The 13,060-nt window shown below is 50.8% G+C and overlaps 1 protein-coding gene across 2 annotated transcripts in view; it reads right to left on the bottom strand.

Annotated features, from left to right (window-relative positions):
* The window catches only part of MAGI3 (membrane associated guanylate kinase, WW and PDZ domain containing 3), an 86,830-nt gene extending 85,495 nt beyond the window's left edge, over nt 1–1,335 (bottom strand). For both annotated transcript variants that reach the window (XM_067310686.1, XM_067310688.1), the window contains exon 1: nt 982–1,335. In XM_067310686.1, the coding sequence (XP_067166787.1) occupies nt 982–1,303 (322 nt within the window). In that variant the 5' untranslated portion in view covers nt 1,304–1,335. The remainder of the gene's footprint in view (nt 1–981) is intronic.
* Between the last annotated feature and the right edge of the window lie 11,725 nt (nt 1,336–13,060).

Here is a 13,060-nt window from a genome sequence, read left to right as displayed (position 1 = left end):
AACAGTACAGCCCAGCAGTTATGAAAGTACAAGAAAGATAGATGTTAAACAAGGAAGATGTATAAGAAATATTACAGATGTCCGTCATGAAAATACTGATACCAGTTTGGGCTTCAGAGAAAAAAAGGTTTTAAGAAAGTTAGTTTCTTTAAAAGTGTATCAAGCTCACACCTGCAGTGTGTTGACTTGGAAAGCATTAAATCTGAAGCCAGCTATACTATGTATGAATCACTAGCCCATGTGAAAGGCAGGTACCACAATTCAACATTAACTTCACTTTTGAGAAGCATGTTGATTTTACTACAATGATTTGATACTGTTAGTTAATTACGGTGTACTCAAAATTAATACAAAACTATGGAAAAAGCTGAGTCTGTTTTTGGCGTTTGCTCTATTTCCTGACAATTTCCTATTTTTTCAAGAATATTCCCACAAAACACACTCCCATTCTCCTTAGTTCTGACCCTTTAACGCTGATGATTTACCTATTCCGAACTCGCTCATATAAATACCCTGATAAACCCATTACTTCGAGCTGCGAACACCGGAGCTTGTCACAGCAGCTGCAGGGCCGGACACACACAGACACACGCAGACACAGGGCGGCGGCACCAGAGGCTCCGCAGGCCCCGGAGACCCCGCCTCGGCCCCTCCGAGCCCCCGCGGTACCGCTCAGTCGCCCCACGCTCGCGGAGGAGCCGCGGGCGCGACGGCAGGAGCCTCCCTGCGCGCCGCGGCACCGCGAGAGCAGCGCCACGACGGGGCGGGCTGCGCCGGCAGCGCCGCCGGGCCCGTTACGGAGTGGGGGGGGAGGGGTCCGGCCGCGCCGTAACGGCCGCCGCGCGCCGCCCGCCCTGAGGTAACTTCCCGCCGCAGCCCTCCCGCAGGGCCTTCGCGGCCGGGCCTACGGCGCGCGGCGGGCGGCCGGGCCGGGCCGGGCCGCGGGGCCGGCGGGCGGCGCGGCCTGCGGCGGCGGCTCACCTGGGCGCACGGTCTTGAGGCGCACGGGCTCCCTGAAGTGGCGGACGACGGCCAGCGTGTCGCGGTGCGTGAGGCCGCTCACCGGGGTGCCGTTCACCTCCAGCAGCACGTCGCCCGGCGCCGGCGCCTTGCCCGAGAGCAGCGCGGGGCCCGGCGCGCCCTCGCCGCCGAGCGCCAGGCGCCCCGCCAGGTAGGGGAACTCGCCGCGCTCGGCGCCGCCGCGCAGCAGCTCGGGGTCGGGGCCGGCCGGGCCGCCCCAGGACACCACGCACTCCTGCACCTTGCTCAGCCAGTGCCGCTTCTTCCGCAGCGTCTTGGACATGCCGCACCATGGGGCGCCGCCGGCCGCGCCGCCCCCCGCACCGGCCGCGGCTGCTGCCCGACTGCCGCCCCCGGCGCGGCGGCGCCCGCCTCGCCCCGCCCACGCGCAGCCGCGCCCCGCCCACGCGCAGCCGCAGCCCCGCCCACGCCCGCCTCGCCACGCCCCCATCTTCGCCACGCCCCCCGCGCCCCCTCCGCGCGCGCCCTGCCCTTCGGTCCTCCGGCCGCGCTGGCCACGCCCCCCGCGGCGCCGGCTCCGCGGGGCGGGGCTTGGCCTCAGGGGAGGGGCTTGGGCCCCAGGGGCGGGGCTTGGGCCCGGCCCGGGTTCGGGTGCTGCGGCCGGGCCCGCTGCACCGCCGGGGCCGTTTGTGCTATTTATTTGGCAGGGTATGTAACATTTCAGCATGCTGCCAGGTATAGATCACACGCAAGGTACTCATTTCTAAAATAACAGTTTTGGGGAGCATAGCACAACTGTTTAACAAGCTAACCGATAATAACTGTTACCCACGGGAAGGTTAGTTCAAAATCAATGCCACCATTCTAGGAGCTGAAAATGAATCCTTTGAAAGCATAGTGGTTCACATTGCAAATTCCTGTGCCCACTCCCCTTAAATTGTTTTTCTTTTACTCGGAGGCTGGATTTCACTGCAAATCCTTCTTTTAGGGGTGTCTCGAAGGTAACAGCCGTACCCTGTGGGCTGAAGTCCTCGCTGGGTTATGGGGCTGTATGAAAATGCGAGTCCTGAGAAGGTGCCGCAATGCCCCTGTTTGCAGATAAAGAGGTGTGACTTTGCATAGCTCGAATACTTCTTTCTGTGGCACAGGAGGAAATGGAGAAGCAGGTCTCCGCAGAGTCCAAAGAATTTGTTTGCTGTGTTATAAAACAATGGATGTTTGTTTCGGTTACCATGTCCCTATTGCTATGTTCCCCTCCGTTTGCACAACAGAACGCATTAGAAATACCAGATTTGAACACTGAAAGTTTTGCAGTGGTAAACAACAGCAAGCAGTTAATTTCTTTGTTGTACGGACACCATTAAGAAACCTGCCTATAAGAAATATCAGTATCTTCTGCTACTAGATGTTTTCCAGTCCTTACAGATTCCTCCGCCTTTTACAGGCCTGCTCCTGTATGACTTATATAGTAGCTCTTAACAAAAAAACAAAAATGTTCCAAAGAAGAAAGAACAACTCCAATCCTACCGTAAAGTCGTGCTTGCTGGGGTAAATAATGTAATCTAAACTTGTCTGGAGACACTACCCCGGCACTACCTGTTCGCGCTGCTCCCAGTACATCTGAGGCGTAACGCCTCCAGCGTTAATGGAGTTACACCACGCACAGATTTGGCTCATTGTATTCGGTGCTATTTGAGGTACATTGGGCTGTCTGCCAACAGACGTGAAAAAAACTGCCAGAGAGAGATTTTCTTTCACGCTTGCAGAATAAAAGCAAGGAGGCCAGGAGCTGCGTGGAGCTGGGGGTCTGGACATTAAAAGGGACGCTGTCACGTTATTTAAAGCAGACCCCTGGTATTTTCCACAGGAATTGTGACACGGAAATGATCTGTAATGTATTCGCCTCTGAGAGCAGCCTGTGCCCGATGCTTCAGAGATGCTTTTATGAAGCTCCTCACCTCTGCCGTGCATCACGCCAGTAAATTGCCCAGGTTAATTGTGCTTCGTACGGAACAAGGATCCTCTTCTGGAGCTGCAAGTTTACCCCGTTCCTCTCTGTTCCGGGAGAGAGCAAACACGTCGTCAAATGTATTTTCTCAGCACCGTTCACTAACTGCTTGTCTCCTCTGCAGCACTGGGGGTGCAGACGCACCGGCACGACGTGCAGATTAAACACCCACGCGAAACCTCGCTCGGACGGTGACCCCAGCCCGCAGGCCCCTCCCGGGGCCCTGAGCCCCGGTGCCACTTCTGCTGGGGATGGTGCACCTGCAGGGGCAGATGGTGCTGGGGGCCGGGTAACCCAGCCCAGGGCACGGCACTGCGTTGGGGCAGCCCACCCGCCCGCACGTCGTGCTCCACAGGACCTGCTTTATGCTGCTAAAATGCAAAATAAAACACAGAGGTGCTTTGGCTCCGCTTACGCCTCCTGTCCCATGTCTCCTGTCCTGTTTGCAGGACTGCAGCTCTTCCCTCCATGCTCCAGGTCTCTTCACTTAAGAAATGTGCCCGTGCCTCAGACATTAGTTCTTGCCACAGAGGCAGGCTCCCGCTTTTCCTCCCAAGCTGGTGGAAGGAGAGGGTATTTGAGTGGCTGACACCTCTCCCTGGGCGCTTGCCCTGCTGCCTCTGCGGAAAACTTTGCTACATAGGCAATTTCTGGATGTTTTTTCCCCCACCCAGCTCCAGTCCTTCCTAAGATTTTGTTTAGCCTTTCGCTCACCATGGCTTGGTAGGAAAGGCTTTGGCTGGGATACCTACAATGACTCTCAGATCATTTTTCTGTTGGGTTATACTTAAACTATTCATCCTGCTGTACATTACCTCAAGGCTGTGAGTGTTCAGTTTCGCAGGGATCCTGCCATTCAGCTGTGCCGGAGGGTTTCGTCCTTGGTGTCCTGCTCCCGCTCTGTTCACAGGCACATGAGCTGTTGAGGCTGGAGCAGTGCCAAGTATTCGGATGTTTACACCTTAAGTCCTAGGCTGATGTAGTTGTATATATATAAACATATATGTATATATATATATACACACACATGTCATATATATAAGAAAACAGTCAATTTAACATCTACTCTGTCCCCTCTCTTCTTTTTTTAACGTTAGGATTCACAATTGCAAGCTTATCTCTACTGCCACGATGGCTTGATATTTGTGGTGAACCCAAAAACCCTTCTGATAGTCCAGGGTACTCCACTCGCATGACCTGAGGATTTTAGAAAAACAATGCATATTAAAAGAGCTGGCAATACTGACTCTAGTAAGATGCTTAAAGAGTTTCCCATACTAACTAAATACTTAAAGATTTCTATACTGTCACTTATGACTTCCAGCTTATTTGCTAACTGCCACATGTTGCAATATGCTAAAAAAACTCATTAGCCACATATACACAAAAGTCTCTGGCCTCATCCACTTCTCTCCCTTGCAGGAAATTAAACCAACCCAGGCATTTTCAAAACTAAAAACACAATAGAGAGGTGCAGAGCAGATTGGTTGGTTTGGTATTTCCCAGGTTCGTGTCAGTTTTTGTCATCTTTGAAGAAATCTGCCATGGAAGGTGTTCAGGGAACGAGTTCCTAGCAGAAACTACCACCTCTGTGAAATCCAAAATAATTCAGTAAGTCTAAATTATTATTAACCAAAAGCTTTATTCTCCTCATAGGTATCAGTAAAGCCAGCTTCAAGAATCTTAATAAAGATCAATGGCCTCAACAAACCCATTTCCACGATAGCCCTCTACTTTATGCTTTTTGCATGTGATATTTGCTTCCTGAATTTGTTTATTGCAGAAGTAGAGCTAAACTTTGAAACGTGAACAAACTGCTTGGGAACTGACAATTTTAATTCTGAATTATGCCACGCTGACAGCAAGTATGTTCATTCTGCGTTCCTTCTTCCTTCTGATTACTCACCGCCGCTCACAAACACGTGAAGTATCTGTGCCACCTCCCAGCGATCAGAGGAATGTGGCGTCCTGCACCGCCACCAGCCCCGGACTGCGGACGTGTGAAGAATTATGTGTCTACTGAGCACTCGTGTTTGAAACCTCAGCGAGCTGGAAAGGGCCATCAAAGAAATGTCATGTTGCAGCATCCCCATCGCATCCTCATCACGCACCACGCCGGCAGCTGCCACCCTCTCTGCCACTGGCATTCAACACGTACAGATCCCCTGAAAACAAGCTGCCAAGCTGCTGCAGACCAGAACCAAAGGGAGAAACCAGTTCAGGACAGTGCAACTGCGCAGTAGGCGGGGAAGCAAAGTTTGTTTATCACACTGCCAAAGTTCAAAGGCAATCAGAACAGCAAAAACACGTCAGACTGCTGTTCAGTTACAGCGTGGAGACACTTTCACAGGGCGGACAAGAAGGGGAATTGTGGTGTTACACCTGGGGTGCCACGAAGCCGTCCTCCTAGTGCCCAGCACTTGCAATGCAACGTATGTGCTACATGCAATTCATCAGCCCTGTGCTTGAGGGGTCCAGACAGAGGCGAACACTCGTGCAACACACGTACACAAGATAAGAACAACTGCATGCTCAGCAAGGACAAAACGAAAGCAAGTTTCCCCAGTAAGAGCAATGTGTAGAAATCTGTTAATCTCTAACCTCCCAGGGCCTGGGTTCCCAGGAGCTTGGACTGTCCCATAACAATACTACCTGACCATAATGCTGTTAAAACTTTTGTGAGAGCCAGCAGTGATGGTTGACTCCACTGCACCAACTGAAACCAAAACTGCTCAAAGGAAGCACTGTCAGAGAGGGGCAGCAGGCAAAACGGTCCTCCCTAACAGCAATGCTCATCTCAGAGACAGGGTAGCAACTTATTCAGCAAGCGAGGCGTCTCTAAGGAAGCCTAAACAAATCACTCTTGGATAGGAGTGGTTCAAAGCCAGACACTTGCTATTCTGTGGAGAGACATATCCAGGATTGCCTACTTGAAAATTGTGTGACCCTAGGATACAGTTATCTGAAAGCAAACTTTTAAACACATCATAAATTAGCTTGTACTGGAGCAGGAGCTGCCAGCAAGCAGATCTTACCAGGGGATTTCATCAAGCTCCAGAAAAGCTTAGAGAATAAACCCAAGACTTAATAGAGATCTATGTCAACTTGGGTTGACTAAGCCTCGGTGTCTGGAATCCTCACCTGGGAATGGAAAATGCATCAGCCCCAACAGGCTGTAGATCAGCATCAAAAACTGTTTCACAGATACAAAACTACTCCATAAATCTGTGTATATTTAGTACATACCTCAACACAGCCTGCAAACACCAGGCAGCACCAGCAAGAATAGGGTTCCTGCAGCAGTGTGTCCCTCCCTCCTCTCTCTGCCTCCCCTCTGCAAATAAAAAGAAAACACCCTTAAGCATTGCAAATATTAATTAGTGATCATTACATACAATAGGTATTCAGATGCCTCTCATAAATAATCTTGTAAAGTTGCAAACAACAGCAGCATTAGTCTGGGAATTTACTATGTTTTGGCTGAGGCTTTACAGTAAATTAATTCAAGTCAGATCCTCTGTATTCCTCAACTTCCCAAGTGCACAGTCAACAATATTTCTTTTTTGAAATGCCACAAATTTCTTTAAACTAATGCTTATAAAATGTAAGAAGCCTCCATAAAAGGGACTGTGTATAGGCAAATGACTGTTATGGGGAACACAACCCCCCCCCCACAGTAACTGTCAGGGCAGGGTTGGTTGGTTTGCTTGACACAGGCATCTCCTACAGGTAAAACGCTTGGACAGCCGAGGAGTCTGCTCCTGAGCAGCTCTGTCCATGCTTTGTGCAACGAGAGCGGTGTTCAGCCGTCTGCAGTCCGGCACGGACCTGGCGGGGGAGAACGACAAGGGAGGCAGGAATCGCTGGGAGAGGCGAAATCCTTTCTGTCAACAACCCTAGAGCAGATATGGACAGAGCTCTCAGTAGCACGCTCACAAGCACTTTGCTCTTTCCTATGCAGCTCTCCCTGAAGAGTCAAAACTTCAAAAACAGAAAAAAGAGGCAACTGCAGAGATTGCTTCGCGTATGCCTGCTAGAAGAGCGGTTTGCTGCTGCTGTAGCTTTCTCTATAACAGAGTTAAAAGATGAACTAGGAAGACTTGTCAAAGTGAATAGAGAAGCAGCCTGCACAAATACCCCTCAGCTGCTCACTCTGGGACCCACATTAAAGGTCTTCGGTGCAGTGCGATCAAGCACTGTGGATGCCAACGAATGCAAAGCGAGGATAAAGGCCCAGGCAAACAGCGAGCGGAGAAAGTTGTGCAGACTCAGGGCTAAGCATGGGTTTGAAGTCTGCATACTGGATTTAGAGCCAAAAGTAGTAGTGGAGCATTTAAGTCTGGATCTAGAGCTTAGTGCTTTGCGCTGGAAAAAACCAGCAGGTTGCTGTGATAGGACACTGGGAGAAACGCAGGACTGACGTACTGTGACGGTAAGGCAACAAGTGCCGCAGGGCCACGGAGGTGTTTGCAGGGAGTCGTCATGACTGGCCGCTCCTAAAAGTCACCTGGCATTCGCAGTGCGGGTGCAGGACTATCCATTTAATCCGGTACTTGGTGCCCCCCCTCCTGCACCACGGAGGGGACGCTCCCCTTTGCCGGGCTGAGGCACGGGAGCTATTCCAGCAGGAGCCACGAGGCTTTCTCGCATCGCCTGCTCGTACGCCCTTGCTGCCACATCAGCCGTTGTCTGCACCTTCCCGTGCGACGGCGCCTTCTGCGGATGTATCGCCTCTCCTGAATCCGTGAACTGGAAATGGGCTGTGCTGTCAATAGCAGGCAAAACCTTGTTCGTGGATGCCACAGGCTGGGAGAACAGCTCTCCCCCGCATACGGGGCGCCGGCACAGCGCCGATCCGTGCGGTTTGCAGCGTGCGCCCTCAGGTCTGAATGCTTCTGAGGCCTGGAGCAGGCTCGGTTTGCTGAGACAAATCGCTGCTCTTCACGGCATTTCCGTCTGCTGCACTGTTCCGGCTACTGCAAGCTCAGGAAGTACATTTTGATTCAAACAAGCCAGTCTGAGAAGCCAGAAAACTGGTTTGTCTTTTCCTCTGCCGAGCTAGGCTTGCCTGGTTTGTTTGCTCACGTGCTCCAAGAAGTATTCCAGTCTGGGAATCACCCGTAGGAACAAAATCACCTGCTGCAAACATCGCCTCTAAAACAAACCAAACTTTGACTAGCAAGTACTTAGACCATTTATCTTAACAGCAAAAGCCTGTTGTTTTCACCGTGTTCTGCCATGTTTGTGAATTCAGCCCTTTCTCTCTATTTGAATGTGTTTCTGATCATCACTGACGCAAATCCCTTGCTTGAACCTTCTCCTTGGCATCAGCCTTCCTCACCAGAAGCTGGGTTAGCACCGTGAGCGGTTCAGCTCTGCCAGCGGTTTTACATCTTTAATGGGATCTGAAATAACTCTAGCAGCCTTGTCAAGGTTTATGGTCCCGTTCACAGGGATTTGGGCCGGCTCACATGGCCCAAAAGCCAATCCCAGCCCCTGCCTGATAAATGTAATCCCCGGCTCCTTTCCGAGGATGGTTCCTGACGCTTTTCCCCCGTCGCTTCCTCTCTCCTCACTGGGGTCGGGAGCAGGGAATCGGTGCGCAGGGGAGCAGACCAGCGGCTCCAACGCTCTGTCTACCTTCCTCACCCGCTGCGGGAGCAAAACACCGTTTCTTGAGAGCAGTTGCCCACCCGGATACGTCTTTGCCTTCCGTGCTTCAGGCCCTGGTAGCCCTACAGGGGTTTAAGGGCGGCATTACAGTCTGCTGCGGTCTTCCAGGAACAAACTCCTTCCACCAGAGTAACACAGCTGGACTTGAGCCAGCGGTGGGCGGTGAGGTGCCCCCTGCCCGGCCCCCTCCCATCGCACTCTTCCCGTTGGAAGAGGAGAGGCTGCTTAAGCTGCTGCGACACACTGTCATTTCTTTACTTCTAAAAAATAGGGTGAAACAAGCCTTGCCTCGCTGAAGAGCACTGGCTGTGCTGGTTATTCCCGGCATTGTCATAATTCATATCTCCCTATATTAATCAGTACAAAGCCATATGGTTAATACATTTCTTGTCTTTCCATGATTAGTATTTAAGCAGCAGCAATGGCATGCAAGGTTTTTTACAGACTTATTTAGAAAAGACTGTCCCCATTCTTCCTTTTTTTAATGTTAATAATGTAGAGTCTCAGTAGATCTGTCATAAAAAATATTATCAAAGGAACCAAGATAAGTGCAGAATTATTTGCTGTTTGGTAAATCCAGACACATCACAGAAAGCAATAATAACACAAAATAACTTTGATAAAACTTTTAAAGAAAGATTTTTTACAGCCCTAGCAGTAATTACAGCTCATATTGAAATAAGCTTCTTACAGTGAGTTCAAGCTAATTTACATTTCAGTACAAGAAATCAAATAAGCAGCCTGACAGAACAGACTTCACCTTAAGGGAGGGGCCATCCAGGTCCTATTGCAGCTGAAGAACTTGGCAAAAAATATACTTAGGATACAGAAGAGATCCACAAAAAGATTTTTGGACTGTTTTGCTTCTCAGCAAATTGCAGGAACATAAGATGGTGGAAAAGGGACCCCCAGGATAGCTTGAGAAATTAAATTTTTCCTTATTTTCCACGGCCACCGTGGCAATCTTGCTGTGAGATGTAATGGCTGATGATCCATTAACCAAGAAATAAGTTGTGACCTTTCCATTGCACCTTGTTCAATTCTCAGATCAAGTTTCTCCATCTCCTCTTCAATTATTTCAATGATACAATGCAATGACTTGAGACTAAGGTGATGGATGAGCTTGTGTGGAGGAATAAAGCAGGACTAATCAGGCCTGGGTTTGCTCCAATGCTGTCACAGATGCTCTTCGAGTTGTGAGATGCCCAGATACTCTCGTGTACGGGCCATATAACACCGCAATTCATGCAACACCATTCACAGAACAGAAGTGATGGGTTTTGGTGTATTTAAGAGGTTGCCTCAGATTCACAGGTCACTTGCCAATGTCACCTTCCTCGAAGAGCCCTGCCTCTAAGGTGTGTGTTTTGCTTTGCTTTTCACCCTTTCCTCTCTCTGGTGAGTCCTGCTGGCCGGACAGAATCACTGCCGCTAGGTCATGGCAAACTGCCGTGCGAAAGCAGTCGCCTCAGTTAAAAAGGAGGCAGCATGCGGGACTAGAGATAGCGGAGGCAGAAGAGACCAGACGTCTGCTGGCCCTGGAGCTGCTTAGTTGGCCAGATGCGTTTAGCTCACGGTCCAGAAGCAGTTCATCTGTAATTATGAAGTTCTATTTTAATTCAGTTTTAAAAGTAATCGCTGCTCGAAACATAATGAAACAAGATTTTTCTAGATTCTTTTTTCCCCGGCAGTGTTTATTTAGCAATACATGGCATGGTGGGCCAAAGCCTTATTAGTACTCCTGTTTTTTGTTATCAAGTTATAATAGCATAGTTATATGGGATATAATAGCAGCTTCATAGGTCTGTGATTATAATTTACCATTACCATTTAGAGCTCATTTCTTTTGTAGTCATTAATGAATAATGACAATATAATAATAATCTTTGAAGATCACTGTTCCAGCACCAACCTTTCCTCTGACTTATAATTAAGATGTCAAAACTGATTTCCCTTTCAGAAAGCAGGGACTTTCCTTTCTTTGTTGATGGACTCCAAATTCTATTTTACACATATCAGTTCTCAGCTTCCACAGCTCGGCTTGACCCCACTGTGAAGGACAGCGTGGTGCACTACACAGTTCTCCATTTTTCAGCGTCAGGCTTTTAAAATCAGCTTCACTAAGAAAAAAGAGGAAAAGAGAGTGACCTGTTGGTAGATGGCCTGCAGAAGACTTTTAGGCACTATTTGTTACCAAAAATAAGGCTAGAGAGCTGCCGTGGTCTTTGACGCTCTGCAGAACATGCTGCCCTTCATCTGTAGGTGCATAAAACCGGCTATAGGAAGGACAGGCAGAAGCGCCTCGAGGACTCACCAAAAGCAGCAGGACGGAAAGCGTGCCCCGGCGGGCTGCTGCAGGGCTGCTGCGGGAAGCACCTGCCCGAGCCGATGGGCTCCCAGGCGCCGCGCTCGCCCGCATGCTGCTGTCGCCGCTTCCAGCAAGGCCGCGCGAGCGGCAGCGAGGCGGGTATCCTCCCGGACGCCCTCAGCCGATTGCACACTCACGTCCTCTTGCTGCTGCTCTTGTGTTTTCACCACTAACAGATTTCTCAGCTGATAACACGCCGTCGAATGCATTATTCAGTCTAGATTGCCAAGCGCCGCGGTTGCCGTCTCTGTTACGCCGCCGTCCTCTGACGCTTAGGGCCGGAAAACCTGGGATTTGCTCTGCAGCGTCGGAGCGGCTGGCACTGGCGGGGGCAGAGCTGGCTGCAGGGGCCGGTGCGGTGCAGCTCCCCATCCCGGCCCTTCTCCTGAGCTGGGAATTTGTCCCAGTCTCCCCAAGAGCCGGGCAGGAGCCCCTTCCCAGGGCCTGGCGTGCCCATCGCGCCGCAGTCGCCACGCTACAGAGGCGCAACGGCCACAACCGATCCCTTTCTCCGTTTCCCCACGTGCACCAGAACACGGCAATTACCTTTGCATCTCACAGGGGGGCCGTGAAGCTTAATTAATTTGCAGCTTTCAGTGCTTTGTGCTCTCAAAACGCCGCGTGTTCAGTCCCTTCATTAGTGCAGAGTTAACAGCGTTATTTATTCGAGTTGGGGCTGTCCCTGCAAAGCCTGGCTGGTGCTGGGATCCCGTGCAGGCGGCACACGGAGGGCCGGGCCGCAGGGACGTGTCCAAGGGCACGACGGTGCACCAGGCTTGATGCAGGGCTGGGCTACCGTGGAGGCTATAGGGGATCATGGAAAGCCCCATGTGCACACGAGTGCACGACCCACAGGCACGTGCAGGGACACAGGCGGGAGAAGCCGCGCCGGCGGGACCCCGGCACCTGCCGTGGGGCGTTTTGGCCCCCAGGGCCGGCCCGAGTGACGGCGCTGCCCGGAGGATGCATGGGGCCAGGGGGACGTGCGCGTGGAGGCAACACCGGACCGGGGCTCATCAGAGGCAGCCTTCGTGCTTAGCTGCTTATTAAAGACCTATCAAGACAAAAATTAAACAGGCCATTAAGCAGCACTCCAGTGGATTAACGTTAGTCTATCTCCCTTATGCTGCAGGATTTCAGAACTCCTTTGAAGTTTGGGTATTAGAAAATCACTTTCCAAGCCACGTAACTTTGAGCTTTAGATGTTTCCTAACAATTCTGTGGTTGAGGAACAGCTGACTAATCCTTTAGGATTTAATGAGGTTAACTAACATGCACGGCTTTGTAGGAGAGCTGTAGGTGGTATTTTGGTGGTGAACATGAAAAACAATGACAATAAGTAATGTTCTGTAAAGAGCTGTTATGGGAATGCAGCACCATTTCAGAAACTTTTGCAGAAGCTTCTCTTTTTGCAGACAAGGGCTCTGGTCTCCTTAAACAAAAACAATTAATAACGAACAGTGCTATTTGCATGCGACGCTCAGGTAAGTCAATAGGATTACCCAATTCTGTTCTCTAGCTTAATTTCTGGTTTGTAAACACTGTGTTTGGTCTCTGGCAGTCCAGGAAACCTCCCACATGCCGGCAGGGTCACAGCAGCATTTTGCTAGCGGCCGGTGGCTTTCAGCGTTGGGGAAGGACGCGCCCGGGCCCCTGGGCCCCGCCGAGCCCGACCTGCTGCCTCTCTCCCTCCAGCCCGGGGCCGCCTGACCGGAGAGTGTGGCCAGTGAGCCGGAGCAGCCGGCGATTTGTCTGCTCATTGCGGAGTGCTGCAAAGTCCCTGCGCTTCGTGTGCCTGCAGACTGAGCGATGAGCTTAATTTGATATTTACAGTAGAAGCCAAAGTTGCACATAACGAGTTGACACACAAATTCATTAGGATGCAATTACAGTGATCAGAACTTAGGCTACCCAATTATTTTTAGCAAGAACATGTAATTAACTGCAAGTTCATGTCAAATGCTGCCTGGTGCCATGAATCAGGTTCAGAGGACCGGCTCACAGAGGAGAAACCTGGTGCTGTTTTTCTC

The sequence above is a fragment of the Apteryx mantelli genome, chromosome 25 (assembly GCF_036417845.1).
Source record: "Apteryx mantelli isolate bAptMan1 chromosome 25, bAptMan1.hap1, whole genome shotgun sequence".
In the NCBI taxonomy this organism is placed as follows: Eukaryota; Metazoa; Chordata; class Aves; order Apterygiformes; family Apterygidae; genus Apteryx; species Apteryx mantelli.
Note: the sequence above shows the minus strand (reverse complement) of the source record. Positions and strands in the feature narration are given on the sequence as shown.